The sequence below is a fragment of the Glandiceps talaboti genome, chromosome 2, assembly GCF_964340395.1.
Source record: "Glandiceps talaboti chromosome 2, keGlaTala1.1, whole genome shotgun sequence".
Classification (NCBI taxonomy): Eukaryota; Metazoa; Hemichordata; class Enteropneusta; family Spengelidae; genus Glandiceps; species Glandiceps talaboti.
This window is the reverse complement of record NC_135550.1, coordinates 21,277,413-21,295,644: the sequence shown is the minus strand read 5'-3', so window position 1 is coordinate 21,295,644 and position 18,232 is coordinate 21,277,413. Positions and strand designations below refer to the sequence as shown.

The 18,232-nt window shown below is 34.4% G+C and overlaps 1 protein-coding gene across 1 annotated transcript in view; it reads right to left on the bottom strand.

Moving 5' to 3' along the window:
* The window catches only part of LOC144453563 (E3 ubiquitin-protein ligase UBR2-like), a 43,532-nt gene that overhangs the window by 10,238 nt on the left and 15,062 nt on the right, over positions 1-18,232 (bottom strand). Inside the window, exons 20-34 of the mRNA XM_078144883.1 lie at positions 9,874-9,939; positions 9,156-9,263; positions 8,080-8,149; positions 7,488-7,612; positions 6,721-6,773; positions 6,426-6,528; positions 6,013-6,061; positions 5,307-5,461; positions 4,990-5,080; positions 3,227-3,298; positions 2,975-3,063; positions 2,109-2,350; positions 1,663-1,815; positions 1,244-1,290; positions 347-440 (exon numbers count right to left, since the gene is read on the bottom strand). Coding sequence (XP_078001009.1) covers positions 347-440; positions 1,244-1,290; positions 1,663-1,815; positions 2,109-2,350; positions 2,975-3,063; positions 3,227-3,298; positions 4,990-5,080; positions 5,307-5,461; positions 6,013-6,061; positions 6,426-6,528; positions 6,721-6,773; positions 7,488-7,612; positions 8,080-8,149; positions 9,156-9,263; positions 9,874-9,939 — 1,517 coding nt within the window. The remainder of the gene's footprint in view (positions 1-346; positions 441-1,243; positions 1,291-1,662; positions 1,816-2,108; positions 2,351-2,974; positions 3,064-3,226; positions 3,299-4,989; positions 5,081-5,306; positions 5,462-6,012; positions 6,062-6,425; positions 6,529-6,720; positions 6,774-7,487; positions 7,613-8,079; positions 8,150-9,155; positions 9,264-9,873; positions 9,940-18,232) is intronic.

Sequence of the window (18,232 nt, the reverse complement as noted above, 5' to 3'; positions counted from 1 at the left end):
GTTGAAAGTACATGCAAATAAATATTGAATGTCTCTGTTGGTGAACATTTGTTTAGTGCACTTAAATTTTAAGGGGAATTGAAACATTATTGGAACTGTCACGACTATAATAAACCAAGGGAAAATGTTGTTTTGAGTTTTTGCAAAATACATCTTTCCTAAAATAGAGAAATGAATTGATTTTCAGTCACTTTCCATCCCCTATGTATTTATTAAGCAATTCTACATATAATAGGCTGAGGCCCTTTTAAGTGGAAATAAATGAAAGAACAAGAAGTGAATTTGGCTGCTTTTTGGCAGTCAAAGTTCAATTCTGTAATGCAATGAGTTGTTATGGTAGACCTACCTTTGCCAGCAGTCCCAGTGCATAATATGACCACAAGTACTGATATGTGTACCACAGTAAAGATCAGGTGGCATAAACATGGGGTCAAAATTCTCTGTAAGTAGTAACAAAATACAATTATCAATGGAACCATGCTGCTAAATGTTTTACTTTTGAAGCAACAACTCGAGTACAAAGTATGTTAGGGTAGATATATAAAGTCCCTAACAAGTAGTGAAACCACTGATGTTTTGAGTTATTAATAATCTTTAGTTTGAGTTGTGCGTAAAGCAAAGCCTACATATGTACATACGGAATAGAAGCTTGGATTTCAGACAGCAGAGTGAGATAAAGTTACAGAAAATTACTGAATGGTTGTCCTCAATTACTTTGTACAAACATGTGTTCCTGTTAGATTCATTTATTCAAAGTGTCCTGACTATGTCCATAGTCATAAGGGAATACACGAGTCAATATTATGTCTATTTTCAACTCTGGTTGAGTTTATTTTCCAAATTATTAATTGAACCCAGTGTACCATTACTACAGAAATAGTTTGATTATTAATGAGTCATTGCATAAACTAATGAAAAGTATACAAGGTCATATGAGTACAATTCATCTGATGACATGTCACTGTTTTGATTTCCATCGAGATTGAATTTGCATAGTCACTACAGGCACTCACTGACTACTATCTATATTATCAGCTAATGTTTAGGGTATCATGTAGTCAGCCTGTACTTTACGGTAGACCTGTCACTTGTCTAGTTCATAATAATGCATTATGCTACAATTCCAAACAATTCTTAAGATGTGTAATCACTTGATCTCCATCGCTGTATTTTTCTAGGTTGAATGGTAGCACACAGAATACACAGATGTTGTGTATATTACATTTACTTCCTTTCTACTCACCAGAATCGGTTATATTCTTGCCCCTTGTCTTGGACAGCACAGTTGATCTGAAAACAAGTGTAATTCAATACACAATTGTTTTGATAGGTAGCTACAATAATATATATACTCCTTGATCAAATCATGACTTTTACATTAACCCCATCACCTTCAACTTTACACAGTACTAGCAATCAATCAATGCAAGGCATACCACATAAACAATTTCTCTAAAAGTTGGACAGAACTATGTTCATCAATAAAGCTGTATGTTTTGTAACAATGAATACAAGTGTTCTTAGAAGACGTATCCTAATAACAAACGATACTCTGCCATGTCTACATCTCAAAAGTAGCAGTCATCTTTAGTATAATTATGATGTTCATTGCCATGGTGATGACTATATCGACACCAACAAACTATTGGGGAATATATTCACCTTTGAACTAAGGCAGCTAGCACCATGGCTCTTCCATCTAATGTCACTTCCTGGTCCTCTTGACATAGAATACAAGTGCATTTACTGACTCCTTGCTCAAGCGGTTTACTTCTATTGGCACCAACAGCAATTGGAACATCCAGAGCTGCTTCACTGTAAAGACATACACACAAATAACTACTGTCAAGTACAATAACAAAGGATTTGCTTTCCTTGTTATCAGAGATCAAAGTATAGTTTATAGTGCAAAAACATTAGTCCCTCAATGCTGTTATCCCAGTAAAGCATACCACTCCGTGTGCATGTAGCAGAGCACAGGACGCAAATGACAGCCCAAAAACAGATGACAACAGACAACCACTTCCCCTGTTGCTGTTATTGGCAGCAGAGCTAACGATGCAATCAATAAAATCAACTTCTGCATTTTCATTGTGATCTTTATATACCTTGTATCCATAGCAACACTCATTGGTGCTGCGCTGTCTAGTTCTGTACTAGTTTCTTCAAACAGCTCTGCATTTTCTTTGATGAAGTTTCTCTGCATAGCAGACATTTGTGCCATGATCCTGGCTCTCCTCTGTTTGGCCAATTCAGCTTTTCTCTTCTTTTCTTCCTCAGCATCTAAATCTTTGGTGACTTTAACACTGGTCGTTTCTCTGCCTTTGGCTTGTTGAACTTCTGCAAATGTCTAAAAAAAAAACCATATTTGTTAATTCTGCTAAAATCATGACAATGTTTGGAAAATTATTGATGTTTTATTTTTCTTGAGGCATTGAGATCAGCATGATAGTAACTAAATTTATTTATTCATCTGAAGAGTGACAAAAGTGAATATCTTATTCTAGAAATAATCAATCAATCAATCAATCAATCAATCAATCAATCAATCAATCAATCAATTTATCTATCTATCTATCAAATTTATAACGCCACAATTCAGAGGCACTGCGTAGAAGGCTTTGGAGAATAAATAGGTCTTTACATTCTTTCTGAAGGCATTAGTTGTAGATTTTTGTTGAAATTCCAAAATTTACTTTAGTTTATTCCAAAGACAGGGTGCAGCATGTGAAAGAACACATCCACCATATCACACACACACACACACACACACACACACACACACACACACACACACACACACACACACACACACACACACACACATACACACACACACACACGCACACATACACACACACACACACACACACACACACACACACACACACACACACACACACACACAATTCAAGCATCAAAATGACTTTTGGTATTAAAGACATCACAACAAGCTATGACATAATAAAACTACCTTTAATATCCAGGCCAAGAGATCTTTATGTTCTTCAACTCTTTGCATTTTGGCCAAAGTCTCCAACAAACCCAACAAGGTGGGGTTTCCTATAAAATAATTCACAGCAGTAATCTATAAGAATTGAGAATTTTACAGAGCAGACAAACAAGTGACAAGAAATTGGTGGTGCGAATATACACATGTACACATAAAGTTAATTTACATTTGACAATTGACATAGGTAAGTAAACAAAGATGGACTGAGCTCACCCTTAGTCTTACCAGGAGAAGGGTTCAAACAAGACAAGCACCCTTCCTTCAGATTGTGTTGCCATGGTAACTCTGGAGAAACAAAATATGATGGTGATACTAAGACTGGTAGAAGGTGCATCGACACACAACAAGACACATACTAGATACCTTTATACCCTAGCAAGAATACAAGAACAGATTCCATATCATTGTCATCAAATTTGGATTCTATGACAGAATGGTCTATGATATGTATAACGGTATGAATTAACACAACATAACACAACACAACACAACACAACATAACATAACATGACAAAGATATAACACTATATGTTATTGTACTAAACTTTGAGGACAATATTTGACATTTCAATCAAAATGTGCATTACAGTAGGACATAAATATAACAATACAGTGACACAAAACCATGCATTATGGAAACAATACAATACATTTTCATTCAATGCTAGTACATATACTTGTATGATAGTAACAAAATTCAAAGCTAAGCATAGCAATACAATATACTTTTAACATAACATTACAGTGCAATGAAGAGATAAAATGAAATACTATGCACCACAAAAAAAACGGTACAATTTACAGTGCACTCTATTATGCTACAATAAGGTATGTGAGATAAAGTAAGGTGTGACACTACACTACGCTATGCTACACTTCACTATACTACGCCACGCTACTCTACACTGCACTACACTACACAATGGTGTACTACACTACACAATGCTACACTACACTACACAATGCTACACTACACTACACTACGATACACTCCACTAAACTATGCTACACTAGACAACAATGCACTACACTATGCCACACTGCACTGCACTGCACTACACTATACTACACTACACTGAACTACACTACTCACTAGTGTAGTAGAGAACAACATGACAAATATACTGTAGAACTGTACTATACAATATGATATGATATGATACGATATGGTGTGCTGTTGTATGATAAGAGTAATAAGGTAGTGCAGTGAAGTGTAACAAAACAGTATAGTACAGTACATATATATTCACAGTTGTATAGCATAGTATACTAAATATAATATACATTATATATTAAACTATAGTACAGTACATTATGGCATGATGTGGCTTGGCTTGGCATGACATGGTATGGTAGTACAGTATGATGTAACATAAACTGGTATTGTGCATCACAATACAGTGCTGCAATAAATTGCAGTACAGTACAGTACAGTTCACTGCATAACAGTATTGCAGCAGTGCTTATTGAACATAGAATGGTACAATTAAATACAGAGCAGCTAACTATAGTGCAGAAAAGTACACTGAAGGACAGTACAGTACAGTACAGTACAGGACAGTCCAGTATAGCACAGTACAGTGAAGGATAGTACAGTCCAGTACAGTACAGTACAGTGCAGTGCAGTGTACTGCAGTACAATTGTGTGGTAGTGCACATTAAATATAGAGTAGTAAAATACAAAGCAGTAAACTATAATGCAGAAAAGTCAACTCTCTGCACAACAACACTACAACACAGTACACTACAATACAGTCTGGTATAGTAAACTTGCAGTACAATGCAATATTAGATATATACCAATTTCAAATTACAACACTATCAAGTACAATGCAAAACAATACAAAATATTTCTAATTTATTTGGCATACAGCTAGCATAACTGTCAATATTTGACTTCACATTAATCAAAATGAACAAAACAGACAACTACAACAAAACATTAGAATTACTCCAAACTACTTGAATTAACAAACCTGATGTTGCCTTGGCAACAAAGCCAAAGTCTTCATTGTTAGCATGGTATAGCTTTTCTTCCTGAAGAGCCATTCCGATCAGGTATAACACCTGGAATAGACAATATACAAATGTTCAATGTTTCATAATTTCCATAGACAAGGTACAGTACAAATATATTGATTTGCCTTGTGAAAGGGAGGGGGAAGCGGACACAGAACAGGGATTATATTGTATTTGAGTATTTGATCTCTCCTGTTCTATGTCAAGTACACATGTGAAGATGTGGACATCATTAAAAGATAATTTTTTCCAACAATCTGAAATGTCTACTCACTCTTTGTATCATAGTTTCTGTCCATCCTCTTATCTTAGATGTACAAGCTCTCCTTAGAATGGTAGCCAAGGCATACACCAACACATCACATTGGAGTAGTTTAGAGATGGATTTAAAGGCTGATGTATATGACAGAGGCATTGGTGGGGGTAAAGCTATCAAATCAAACAGAACGAGGAATATGACGGCCAGTTTACAGTTTAATGGAATATGCTGTATTCTAGTTCACAGCCATTTTCAAATAAGGAGTCATATGAGGACATCCAAGATATTAGTCAAAACAAGGGTAAAATATTTGTTTTGGATAGAGATAACATTTGGATAGAGATAGCATACTGTAACAAAAAATGCATGAAAAATGATTATTTCAATTACACCATTAGAGAGTAAAAACATTAACTATTTGAACTAACCAAAACACCGTTAATTTATTTTTGTCACATAACACTTCAAAAATCTGCCTCTGATAGCATCTTTGGTGATCAATCTGTAATCTTACAATCTTTATCTTTCTGATAATCAGAATGTGGCTTGTTTTCTTCTGGCACCAGTATATAAATGTCATTTTATACAGGAACAACATGTCAGTGATGTCATTAAAAGGTTGGTTGATTCAGTGAAACGCTGTGTGCTTATAATTAGATTGAAAAGTTACAACACCGTCCTGTTTTTATTTATATACAATTATCAAGAGTAGATAGTTTACCGTCTCCATCACCACTTGACTTCTTCCTTTTCCTTTGTGCTTCTTCAGCCTATCAAAAGATGAACATTTTTAACATATTACAAACTTCTATTGACAATTTCTAAAAAAATTCAAAAGATGCTACCTAATATAACTGTTTTCTATGAATAGCATACACTGTACAGATACATTTGAATGACTCTATTGATTCTACCATATTGGGCTGAAAGAAAACATGGGTACAACTTTGGAATCACATGGGTACCACTTGGGTATCACATCAGTACAGCTTGAGTATTACACAGGTACAACTTGGGTATAACATGGGTATGACATGGGTATGGCAGGGGTATGACATAAATTCAGCATGGGCATGGAATAAGTAAATATCAACAAAGCTATTTACCAAATAACGCATGATCTTATATTTTTACCTTAGACTGTTCTGATTTGGAATAGTGATAAAAGAATGGATTGAAATGACTGTAGTATTCCTGTTTTAGTTCATACAATCCTTTACCAGTAGCACCAGGTTTTCTACAGAAAAAATGACAACAACATTAACTAACATCACTGTTAGTGTTAAGGTCAAAATTCATTTAAAAAAATTATTAACTTGATTGCCTATCAATAAACAATATTCTTCTTGTGGACTCCGAGTTTATGATAAAGACTTAATAATCACTAATAATTGTAATACAAGAGTAGTATTTCTAGGATATTACTCACTTGAATGTTGCCACTGTAGCTATGACATTTTCTAAACCAGTCTCATGATTATGCTGCAAATAGAAAACAAAAACAAAGCAATTCTTGTCAAACAGTTTCTTTCAAACAAGTTTGGCTAGTGAAAAAATAGTGTACAACATACGAATTCCAACACTTCTGTATGTATGCAATGATTTTACTTATACAAGATATCATTGTTCCAATCCTAATGAATACTGAAGCTTCCTCATTAAAGTTGACAAATACACAGCAAGTATACGGATTATCACCATGGGAATAAGTACAATGTATGTATACTATAAATAGGACAGAAAATCAATGTATAATGATAGAGATGATAAATTTCAGTTCTAATATCAAACAAACATTTTGTGTGTATTTTTTCTGTAATTCACATACCTCTGACTAAAGCACATATTTGTGAAATGGCAATACCATGAGTGATTTCAGTGTTTGGAATATTTAATGACCTTTGTGGTATTTTAAGAAGCATCATAAACTTGCATAATTTGTTGAGTATGCTATCTTTGATTATACACAAAGTCTGTGGTGCACACTGGAATAAGTCTGAAGATCGACAGTTACATGCCTTTGGGCCTTACTGAAAGATCCAAACACAGTGGACTGGAAGAACATAAAATTTGACTTTGCACTTTTTAACAAGTATATTTAATGTGGATGTAGAGTGATTGACTTTATCCTTGCTGACTGTCTAGATTACTGGCATTGTTGGCATCCATTACTATACACTACTATAGATGACTTACATCTTCAGGTAAAGCTTTAGCCAGTTCACTGTGTGACATTGGACCAACACAGAGTTGGTGAATGACCTCTCGTTGAACTCTGTCTTCATATGTCACATTGCCAATACCATCTGTATAACGCTCACCTATAGGAATGTCATAGATATTGACAATTATTACAGCATAACTAAAACTGAAACTATTGTTACCACATGTTGTAGATTACACAAGAGGGTGAAAGTGATACCTTGGTTTAATCACCGTGCTATCAAAACAATATAAACACTGAATGAGGTTGAATGTGCAGCCACATGAGAAAAACTTGCTATCAGAAACACCACCCTACTGTGAGTGTAATTATATCAATGATAGCTTATATAAACATGTTGCAATAATCACTTTAGTTTATGTCTGTGTTAGATTCCCCATAGTTCATATGACATGCTTGTATATGCACACATATGACAACACTTGCTCTATTGATTTAATCTTCAAAGATTGTCCATATTCTGGATACAAAATTGAAAAGATCTGATAATTTATGTATTAAACAAAAATGTGCAGATGCTGGCGGAAAGATCACATCTGGTAATAAGGATATAACTATACTTACCAAGAATTACAATCAATAAACCAAGGAATTCTTCTGTAAGCATATCAATATGGATCTGTTTCTGTGAGTCCTGTAATAAATACATGTCACTGAAATGTATGATGCAAGAACCATTCTTCACTTTTCCCGGGTACCCATCCCAACAATGTAAGTTTTATCTAAATGTTTCAGACAAATTGCCCTTTGTCAGTAAGAAAACAAGTGCTAATGGTTTTGTAGCACAACTTACTTTACTAAAATAACTGACTCTATAATTATACGAATGTCAGGTTTTATATGGCACCTTCCCACATTGTTCTCAAAGTAGAGTACATGTACTTTGAAATTGTTACTCCAGGCATGGTCCTATAATAGCACAACACGCTCTTTAGTATATATTTCCTCAACTCCTTGACAGGCATACATTCCACTGCAGCCTCTGTAACTGCATAGATTAAATCCTTCACATAGTAATCTCTATCCTACCAGGTTCCTAATTATAGAGCTGGGTAAGTGAGGCACAATCAAATCAAATTTTGCCAAAGTGCTTAAACCATTCAGACACAAATAACAATGATATGGCTCAAACTGGCAATTTGCTGACAACTATTATTTTGGCAGGTAGGTTTAATAGTGAACCTTAAGGCCAAAAAAAGAAAAAAAAAGAATTGTTTCTGGTCAGCACATGAATCACTTAAATACCATCACATCAGTCTTTTATTTGAGTGTTTGTCCAGCCCATGCAGTCTGCAGATCCATGCGAGAAACACAAAAATAACCCTCCCTACTTCAGTGAAGACAACTGCAGAGCCAATCATGAACAAGCAAATGACATCTGCCCCCACATCCACACTTACTCTAAAGTAGTAAATAAAAAGAACAGTAACTGCCATAAATAGTAGACTGAGTGACAGGTTTGTTGAGAATTTTTAAAAAAATCATATCGTCGAACCATTTTAAACAAAGAGTCCTGACCAGAAAGAATTATTTTTTCTTTTTTCCCCTAAAATACTACCAAGAAAACTAAAATAAAGAAATTGCCATTCCAATGAAGATTTAAGTCCAAAATTCAAAATAAGGAAAATACTTCTCAATACCTCTAGTGATGGATCTCTGTCAGATTGATTCTTCATTGCATTTATCAATCCAAATTTATTCAGTAATGTTATAATATATTCATTTGAGTCCATCAATGATGATCCAATCTGTGAAAAGTACAATGATTTAATTAGACATATAAAAGTCAGGGTTAACTGTGTCTTTCTATTTCCATAGTTTTTTTTTTTACAGTGACTGACATATACTTAGAATTTCTCTCAAATGAAAATATATTATTATAGTATATTTAAATAACTTTGCAAAACTAGCATGGAACTCATTCTATAATCATTCTGATATATTTGAAAATTCAGCTTATCCATGATAATTAGAATTTCAATTTAAAAAAATGAAAATATATAAAAAGTATACACCCATAACTTGGCAAAATTAGCATGGAACTTATTCTACAATCATTTTGATGTGTTTGAACATTCAGGTTATCAATGACAGTTAAAATTTCTCTAAATTGAAAATATCTTAGGAAAATGTGATTCACATAATTTGTTGAAACTAGAATGGAAGTCATCCTACAACCCCATATGACACGGTACATGTAGAAAAATTAGATTCAGGTATCAACATTGAACACAAATTCACACCACTGTAGACCTCTTCATACCTAAACTGAAACTAACCAGTCAGGGTAAAATGATATTACACAGTCTGACAAGAGACTCTGTAGCAAAAGTTACACCACAAAGTGTTTCTACTGACCTGTAACATCTGAATGTCCCTGTCTTGCATTTCCTGTTGGCATCGAACATTGTGGTAGTAATAAATCTGAAAGAAAACGGTATTGACTATCAGGATTCCAAATTACATGAGTTGGTTTTTTTAATAGTGTATGATTCATGTATTATGTATTATGTCTCATGTAGCAAATGAATGTGACAACATTGTCACAAAGTCAATGAATACCGTGACATAGATTTATGAATCACAGCATAGACAGTGGCGTCACAGTGGCAGTCACAGTCTATAGTCACAGCGTGCCCACATTAAATATTCATTTAATTTACATATTTATAGCCTAATTACTCTACTCCTTGTAGAACGACATGTCTTGTCAAAGACTCTATGCACTCTGGCGGTCACACATCTTTGACAGATTTCAATATTTTGAAGGCCTATTGCCTTTAGTTAAGGTCACACATCTTTGACAGTTTTCAATAGTTTGAGGATGTATTAGGTGATAGTACATCCATGGTTAAGGTCAAACATCTTTGACAGTTTTCACACACACAGACCTCCATATATATCATTATTTGAAGGAAGCCCTGAGCATATATTTGACTCTGTGACAACAACAGAGCAAACCAGCATATATTTGACTACGTGACAACAACAGACCAAACCAGCATATATTTGACTACGTGACAACAACAGACCAAGCCAGCATATACTTTTTTTTTTGACTATGTGACAATAACAGACCAAACCAGCATATATTTGACTCTGTGACAATAACAGACCAAACCAGCATATTTTTGATTCTGTGACAACAACAGACCAAACCAGCATATATTTGACTCTTAGTCTTTACAACATGTAGTTTACAAGTGATAAATTAGTAATCAAATATATAGAAACCTACAGGTGTGAATAAGATTTAAGGGTTAGTTAATACTTAAAAGGACGTTGCCAGGATGATGTCAGTGTTAAATACACCATGGTACTACTAAGACTACTTGACCTTTACACATACCCAGTATTAGCACTTTAATGAAATACTCATTACAAACCTTGCATTTCTCCCTATACAAATATTACCTACTTATAAGGTAAATGTTACAGATAAGATTCAACAAAATAATCTTCAAACCCCCACAGTGAATACCTTGGTAATCTTGCTGTATCACATTAGTTCCTCCTTGATTTTCAATGAGTTTCTTTGTATGTCTATCTTTCTTCCTGTCTGTCTGTCTTACTCTGTCTGTCTGTCTGTCTGTCTGTCTGTCTGTCTGTCTGTCTTACTCTGTCTGTCTGTCTGTCTGTGGCTCTGTCTGTCTCTCTCTGTCTCTGTCTCTGTCTCTCTCTCTGTCTCTCTCTCTGTCTCTCTCTGTCACTCTCTCTCTGTCTCTCTCTCTGTCTCTCTGTCTCTCTCTCTGTCTCTCTCTCTCTCTCTCTCTCTCTCTCTCTCTGTCTCTCTCTCTCTCTCTCTCTCTCTCTCTCTCTCTCTCTCTGTCTCTCTCTCTCTCTCTCTGTCTCTCTCTCTCTCTCTCTCTCTCTCTCTCTCTCTCTCTCTCTCTCTCTCTCTCTCTCTCTCTCTCTCTCTCTCTCTCTCTCTCTCTCTCTCTCCCTCCCTCCCTCCCTCCCCTACAGACTTGTAGAGCCACACACTAAGCATACTTCTGTTTCTCAGTGATCCTAGGTCTGCTCAGCATCAGGAACATCACATTACTGTGTTACAGTGTAACATCACAAAAATACAGTAATTGCTGTCAAAATATCACTGTCTCTACCCCTAGACAAGAGCCACAACACACACTAAGTGACATTACTTCCGTTCTAATGAGAGTAGAAATAGTTACATCATTTCTGTGTGTCAGTTTCTCCAAACATACACTTCAAACGTATAATTGTCGCTGACAGTCAAAGCGATCACAACTAGAGATGCAGTAGTTCAGTCTTATCATAATGGTTTGCAATATGTCAGTGGTTTACATCACCTTTGTATATCACACAGTAAAGTCTCATTATGGGGACAGTCTCATCGACATAGATGAGTTCATCTTTTTGTTCTAAACTGCTTTGGCCTCTATATTTCTACTTTTGTGTTAGAAATCTCATAATTAAAGTGTGGTATAATTCAAAATTTGACTGGATGTCTTTCCCATTTAAAAAAAAAAAGAGACCGAAAACAAGAGTGAATTTATCATTTGTCAAAATGATGAATAACAGTGAAAGCTTACTTGGAAATTTTACTGTTTGACCCTTAAGCATGTAAGATCAATGGTCAAGATTCAAGGTCAGTTTCTGAACAGATAAAGCTCACTTCTAACAATATAATATGGGTGTAAACACTTGAATGGTGTTTATAATGTGTAAACCTTCAAAAGAAGAAGAAATTGGAAGAAATTGCAATTTCACCTTGAATATGAAGGTCAAGGTCATGGGTTAGTGTCTTATCAGAAAACTTTATCTATGATAATATTGGTGTAGACACTTGAATGGTGACCTAAGAACAAAACTTCCAAAGTCATTGAGTATTAGCGATTTAGGTGATCAGTACACTAACTCGGTAACAGCTGACTAGCACAGTATTGAGTATAAACATTACTTCACCATCTCTTATATAATGCCATGTTGAAAATATTTGACATTTAAACAAATCATTAAGAAGGCTCAAACTTGACATTGACACTTCCACATGCAATATAATACATGTGACTCTTTATTTTACACATACTATGGCATGTTTTCCAGAAACTACTAAATATTAAAATATTGGTGACAGTTTGAGTACAAGTACTTGCTATTTATAGATTAATGACTAGATAATTTATGAAGATTCAGGGAAGAGTCAAATGTCAAAAAGACACTATTTATTTAGATCTGACCCTCCTAGATTTATACTAGATATGATGGCAGATAATCTATCAATTTAAATTAAAGTTTATTACAAATATAAATAGATATCATGTGACGATTTAATACACATGAAATATTCCTAAACAAATTTGTTCCCGTGAGTAGAAATATTAATATCAAAAATCTTACAAATACAGAAAATAACAAAAGATATTCATGGTCAAATTTATATATAATGTATAATCATAAAAATCCCCCCCCCCCCTTCCATCTTGGGGCTAAAGGGAAGGTATCTCCAAACTTTGGAAGACAGTTAAATTGTTTAAATATTACATACATAGCAAAATATGGAGAAAAAAACCAAAAGATTTCAACCTTTTTATAGTGTATGATAGATATTCATGTTCAGGAAATTAAGTCTACATTAACTACATCAAATATCTTATTTTCAACTAATCTCATCATCGTAGCCATTTATTACATGATTTTCATTTTGACAAACCAGACATCCAGATTTTTTGTTTATTTTTTTAATATAATTTTCTTATATATATCATTTTACAGAAAGAAAACCAATTTGCTAAATACTGAGAAATGTAATGAGACTGGTGTAACTATTTGTCTTGACAGGGTTCACTGATAAAAGGACGTTTAATAATCTTTGGGAGAAATTCCCTGAAATCTAAATGACGACATAAAGGTTGTATTTGACAAGTGATATTACCCAGATGTAGAAAATGACTATAATAGTTGTAGAAAAGATACAAATCAAGTACTTGTCTGCACACTACCATTGTTGTCGTTTCAGATCATTTTAGTGAACAAATAAATACATTACTATTTTTAGTTGAGGGGGTGTGAACTAGTGTTGACTTGATAAATACTTGCCCACAACTCTCCCTGTGTCAAAATGGTTGAGTCCAAAATAAACAAAAAGTCAGACATATAATACTATAGGGAGGCAGTCCACGTGAGGAAGTCACTGGGTTATCAATCGTGCCTTGTGCCTACTTTTAGGACACAGCACAAGATTACTGTACCTGGTGATCATTCGGTGAAAATCTTACTATGTCTGATCTGTCCGTCACAAATTTTCCAATGAGTCAACAACCAGTAGGAACCATTTAAGGAATATAACCAGAATTGGATGAACTCAAAGAGATGGTGGAAAACCAATAGAGAATATAGGCTGACTCAAATAGACCGCAGAAAAATGTATGGAACAAGCCTGAATTTGATGGACCGAACCATAACCATGGAAAATGTATGAGGTTTGGATTTGGCTGAACTGAATGGAGTCACAAATACTCTGAAAAAATATTGTGTGGAATATGCCAGAATTTCATGGACTCATATATACAGTAAAACAAATATCCGGAACATAGGTGGAACTTAATGAAACACTTGGACAAGAAAAACTCAGGTATGAACCCGTGTAATCCTGTAAGATACGCGCTGTTATTACTATCTAGTCTTGATTGAGATGGTGAGATTCACAACATCTTACAAGTACTGGTAACGTTGAGATTTTATCAATTGACAGTGGAATTTATGCAGAACATATCTGATGAACTCAATACAGTATATATAATTATATATATATATATTTCTACAGAAAATTAACGTTGATATCAGCCAGCATAATTAATGGAAGAAGAGCCCAGCCGTACTGTTGATTCTGTCACACTTGTTGGTTTTTGGGTAAAATCCATTATCTCAAGTCCAAATATTGATTTTACATTACAAAGATAAATAGCACATAAACTGCATACCTCATGTCAAATTAAGTATCTTAGAATCTAATCTCATTTTAAAATACACACATTTGTATCAATCAAGTATCAAGTCCTGTGTGCAAAGAAACTACAGGCTGTGTTATAGGGTACATGTACAAAGCTTTCACTGTCTCTCATTTATAATCTTAGTAAATTTCTCTCCCAAACACTAAATTATTAAAACTTGAACACAGAAAAGAACAACAATTATAAAAAGAATATCAAGTTTGAGTAAACTTAACTGTGTTAATTCCTAGTCAAATTCAACAAATAACTTAATGACTTGTTCATTGAACCAAGTAATTCTATTTTCGATATAAACATATCAGTGTGTGTCTAAAAGCCGTTATGGCTAGTTCAAGTACAATCTCCATCAATAGTCAGCAATTAAGCTAGAAAGACGACAATTGCCTACGGCTGATATTCTATCACACAATATTGTCAGTAAATTGATACTTGATTGTGTTTTTTTAAGAGAATATTTCTCGTTCTGATACACCGCAATAGTTAATTTGTATTTAGTTCATCTTTACAAAACCATATCCCCCGACGTATTCATATCAAATTCTTATAACTCATATCAAGATTGATATTTCCTCACAGTAATTGTATAAGTGAAGACATTAGATAGCAACTAATTATAAATTCATTACTTATTGTCCCAGTAGGAGATTTGCGTACTACAACTCTTAACATCTAAATGATGAATATATCACTGTACACCAACTTGTCATTTTGGAATGTTAGTAACAGTTCCATTGAAAACTACAAAGTTGAGTATCCGTTGATTTCTAGGTACATAGCAGCTACTTTCTTAGTTCTGTTTGTTGTTATAGGTTTTATTGGCAATATCATGGTTATTTTAGTGGTCAGTATGCATCCTAAACTAAAGAAATTGACCAATATATTTTTCGGCAGCTTAGCTGTCAGTGATCTCTTATTCATATCTTGTGTGATTCCACCTAGTATTGATGTGTTTTTCAATGGACATTGGCGTTTGGGTGACAAGTGGTGTTTTCTACTTGCATACTGTACACCAATATTGATCGGTATCTCACTATGGCATACTGCGTGTATTGCTGTCAATCGATACATAAACATTGTACACTCCAACATAGCATGGAGGATAGTGAAGAAACAGACATACGCTGTAGCGCTGGTGTTTGTGTGGATGTTCCCAGTCTTGGCTTTGTCGCCGACATATTTAGGAAATCTAGGAAAAGTTACTTTCAGTCCAATACTATTGAGATGCTGTCTGAATTCAAGAGACAGTCTGGTTCAATTCATCATTGTCATGTCCTCTCTGTTACTGATACCTGGACTTCTGGTTATGTTTTGTTACGGACACATTATGCTGGAAGTACACTGGACAAAAAAGAAAGTTGCGAAGTATGTCGTGCATCGTAGAACGACACTTACGTTGACACAGGAAGAAATCCAGCTTGCTAGAACATGTGTGACAATATGTTTGACACTGGTATTTGGATATCTACCATTTGCAATGATACGGAGTATTGACAAGGATGATATGTTTTCTGTACACGTCTATTTAACTGTAACTGTCTTATACTGTATTGCTGGCTGTGTCAATCCTGTTATATATGGATTGCTAAATAAATACTTCAGAAGGGCTTTCATTGATTTGTTGCACTGTAACATCAGAGGTTCAGTGGTAATGACGCCAAGCAGAGCGAGCTCCTTCCATAGGAGTAGTCGCAAATCATCCCTACAATCGACGCAACTATATATCAATGACAACACCGAGCAAAGTATGTATCATAAAACTTATGTACTGCAAACTTCAAGTTCATCAGACAATGTTAGCACATGTTCAGTGAATTCAAAACACTATAATACTTTCACTAAAACAAAGCTACCTGATGTTTTAACTGAATGTAGTGAGGAGGAGGAGAGTTCGAGATTCATGAATGCTGAAGAAACAGACGGCTATGAGATGAACAACGCTACAACACTGACACTGAATGTGATGAGTGAAGATTGCGATGACCATGAGCAGAGAAATGCTGACTCTATTGCACACATCTGTAAGTGTGCTATGTGTACAAGTACAAACGGACCAATTCAAGTTTGGATTAAACGATAGCACTGAATCAAAGGAACACAATCTTTTATACCACAAACTTGACAAGTTGTATGTTTTTGAAACTAAAATACACAATTTATGGACCATATTTTCTGGTTGTTTTAGATCACAAAAACAATTGTCTCTATGCCATTTGTTCTAGGATGCTCAAATACTGAATCAAAAACATTTTAAATTGCCAATATTTTCCTCACTTTTTCTTTAAATCATGAACAGGAATGATTAGATGATGTTATAATATTGTCAGGTATTCTTTTTTTTTCAGCCAGAAAATACTTGAGATATAAAATGGTTTCTCAACTTCCTGTTTTCAACTTGTTCTGACACGGTCCCTTTAATATGTCATTCATATGTCAGCTTGTTCTAACAAGGCCCTTTACGTCATTCATATTTTCCTCAGTTGAAAAAAGAAAAGAATTGATGAATAGAATGTAATTATGGTGTTCCTGTCATATCAACAAGTTGTGTCTGTGTTGATACAATACATTATACATCACATACAGTTTCCTTGCTGCAATTACTCATCACAATAACTGACTGATGTGTATTGGGAAAATATTATTTAGGATTATGATTTGATAAATCAAATGTTTGTCTATGTCTGAACTAAATGTACCTTTTGATGAACAAAAGTGTTCCAATGTGAATATTTTATTAAATTTTCATTTAACAGAATAGAGTCAAATGATAAATTTGCAATCAATTTTAATACAAAAAATACAATGGTGTCACACAAAGGTGGTACACAGACTATGGCATGGTAAGCTAATATTGGAGGGAAGGGATTATATAATAAAAGTATCCAGACTGTGGCAAAAAACAATTTCAAGGGATTATCTTATGTTGTGGTCACACGAACCAGTGAAGAATCCTATCGCTTCTACACAGTAACCACAAAAACTTGGCTACCTGGGTTGACATACTGGCAAATAGCACTGTCAAGCCAGAGAGCCAAGTCTCAGGGTTATGTTCCTTCATACGTATCTAAACCCACAGATTACTTTGATGAGACAAAATGTAACAACTGGTGGATTTCTTACAGTAAAGTTGTGTGTACTGTGACACTTCACAAGATGTGAACATGAAATAAAGATGTTTCCAACATTCAATAAACTTTAGTGAGCTTATTATTCATACACCAAGTGGACTGGAACATCAAATTCTGACATAATTCCATTTCACTATAACTCAAGTATACTGGTTGTTTGCATACTTATGGAACTGTCATCCATAATTGATGACATCTTTAATTAATTATACACTTGTGAAGTAGATTCCAAGGTCATACACACATCCCAGATACAATCGTTACATCTAATTTATTTTATTTACATTTTGGTTATCTCTCTCTCTCTCTCTCTCTCTGATACGCTGTCCTGGCTATCTATATAGAATGCACATATCAGAAATTATAAAATGTATAATCATGATTTCACTATTTTTCATATTTATACATGAATTACAACTTTTTAGAAATTTTAGTTTGATAACACACATGAGAATAATTATTTATCACTGACAAAAATTAAACCTCATTGAAATTCACTGTGCATAGACAACATTAATTTGTTATGTTTGTTAAGTGACAGATATATGTTTAGTAATAACTCATGTCATCTGAGGAATATTCTGATTTATACCTGGAGATAAACACTGTCAAATG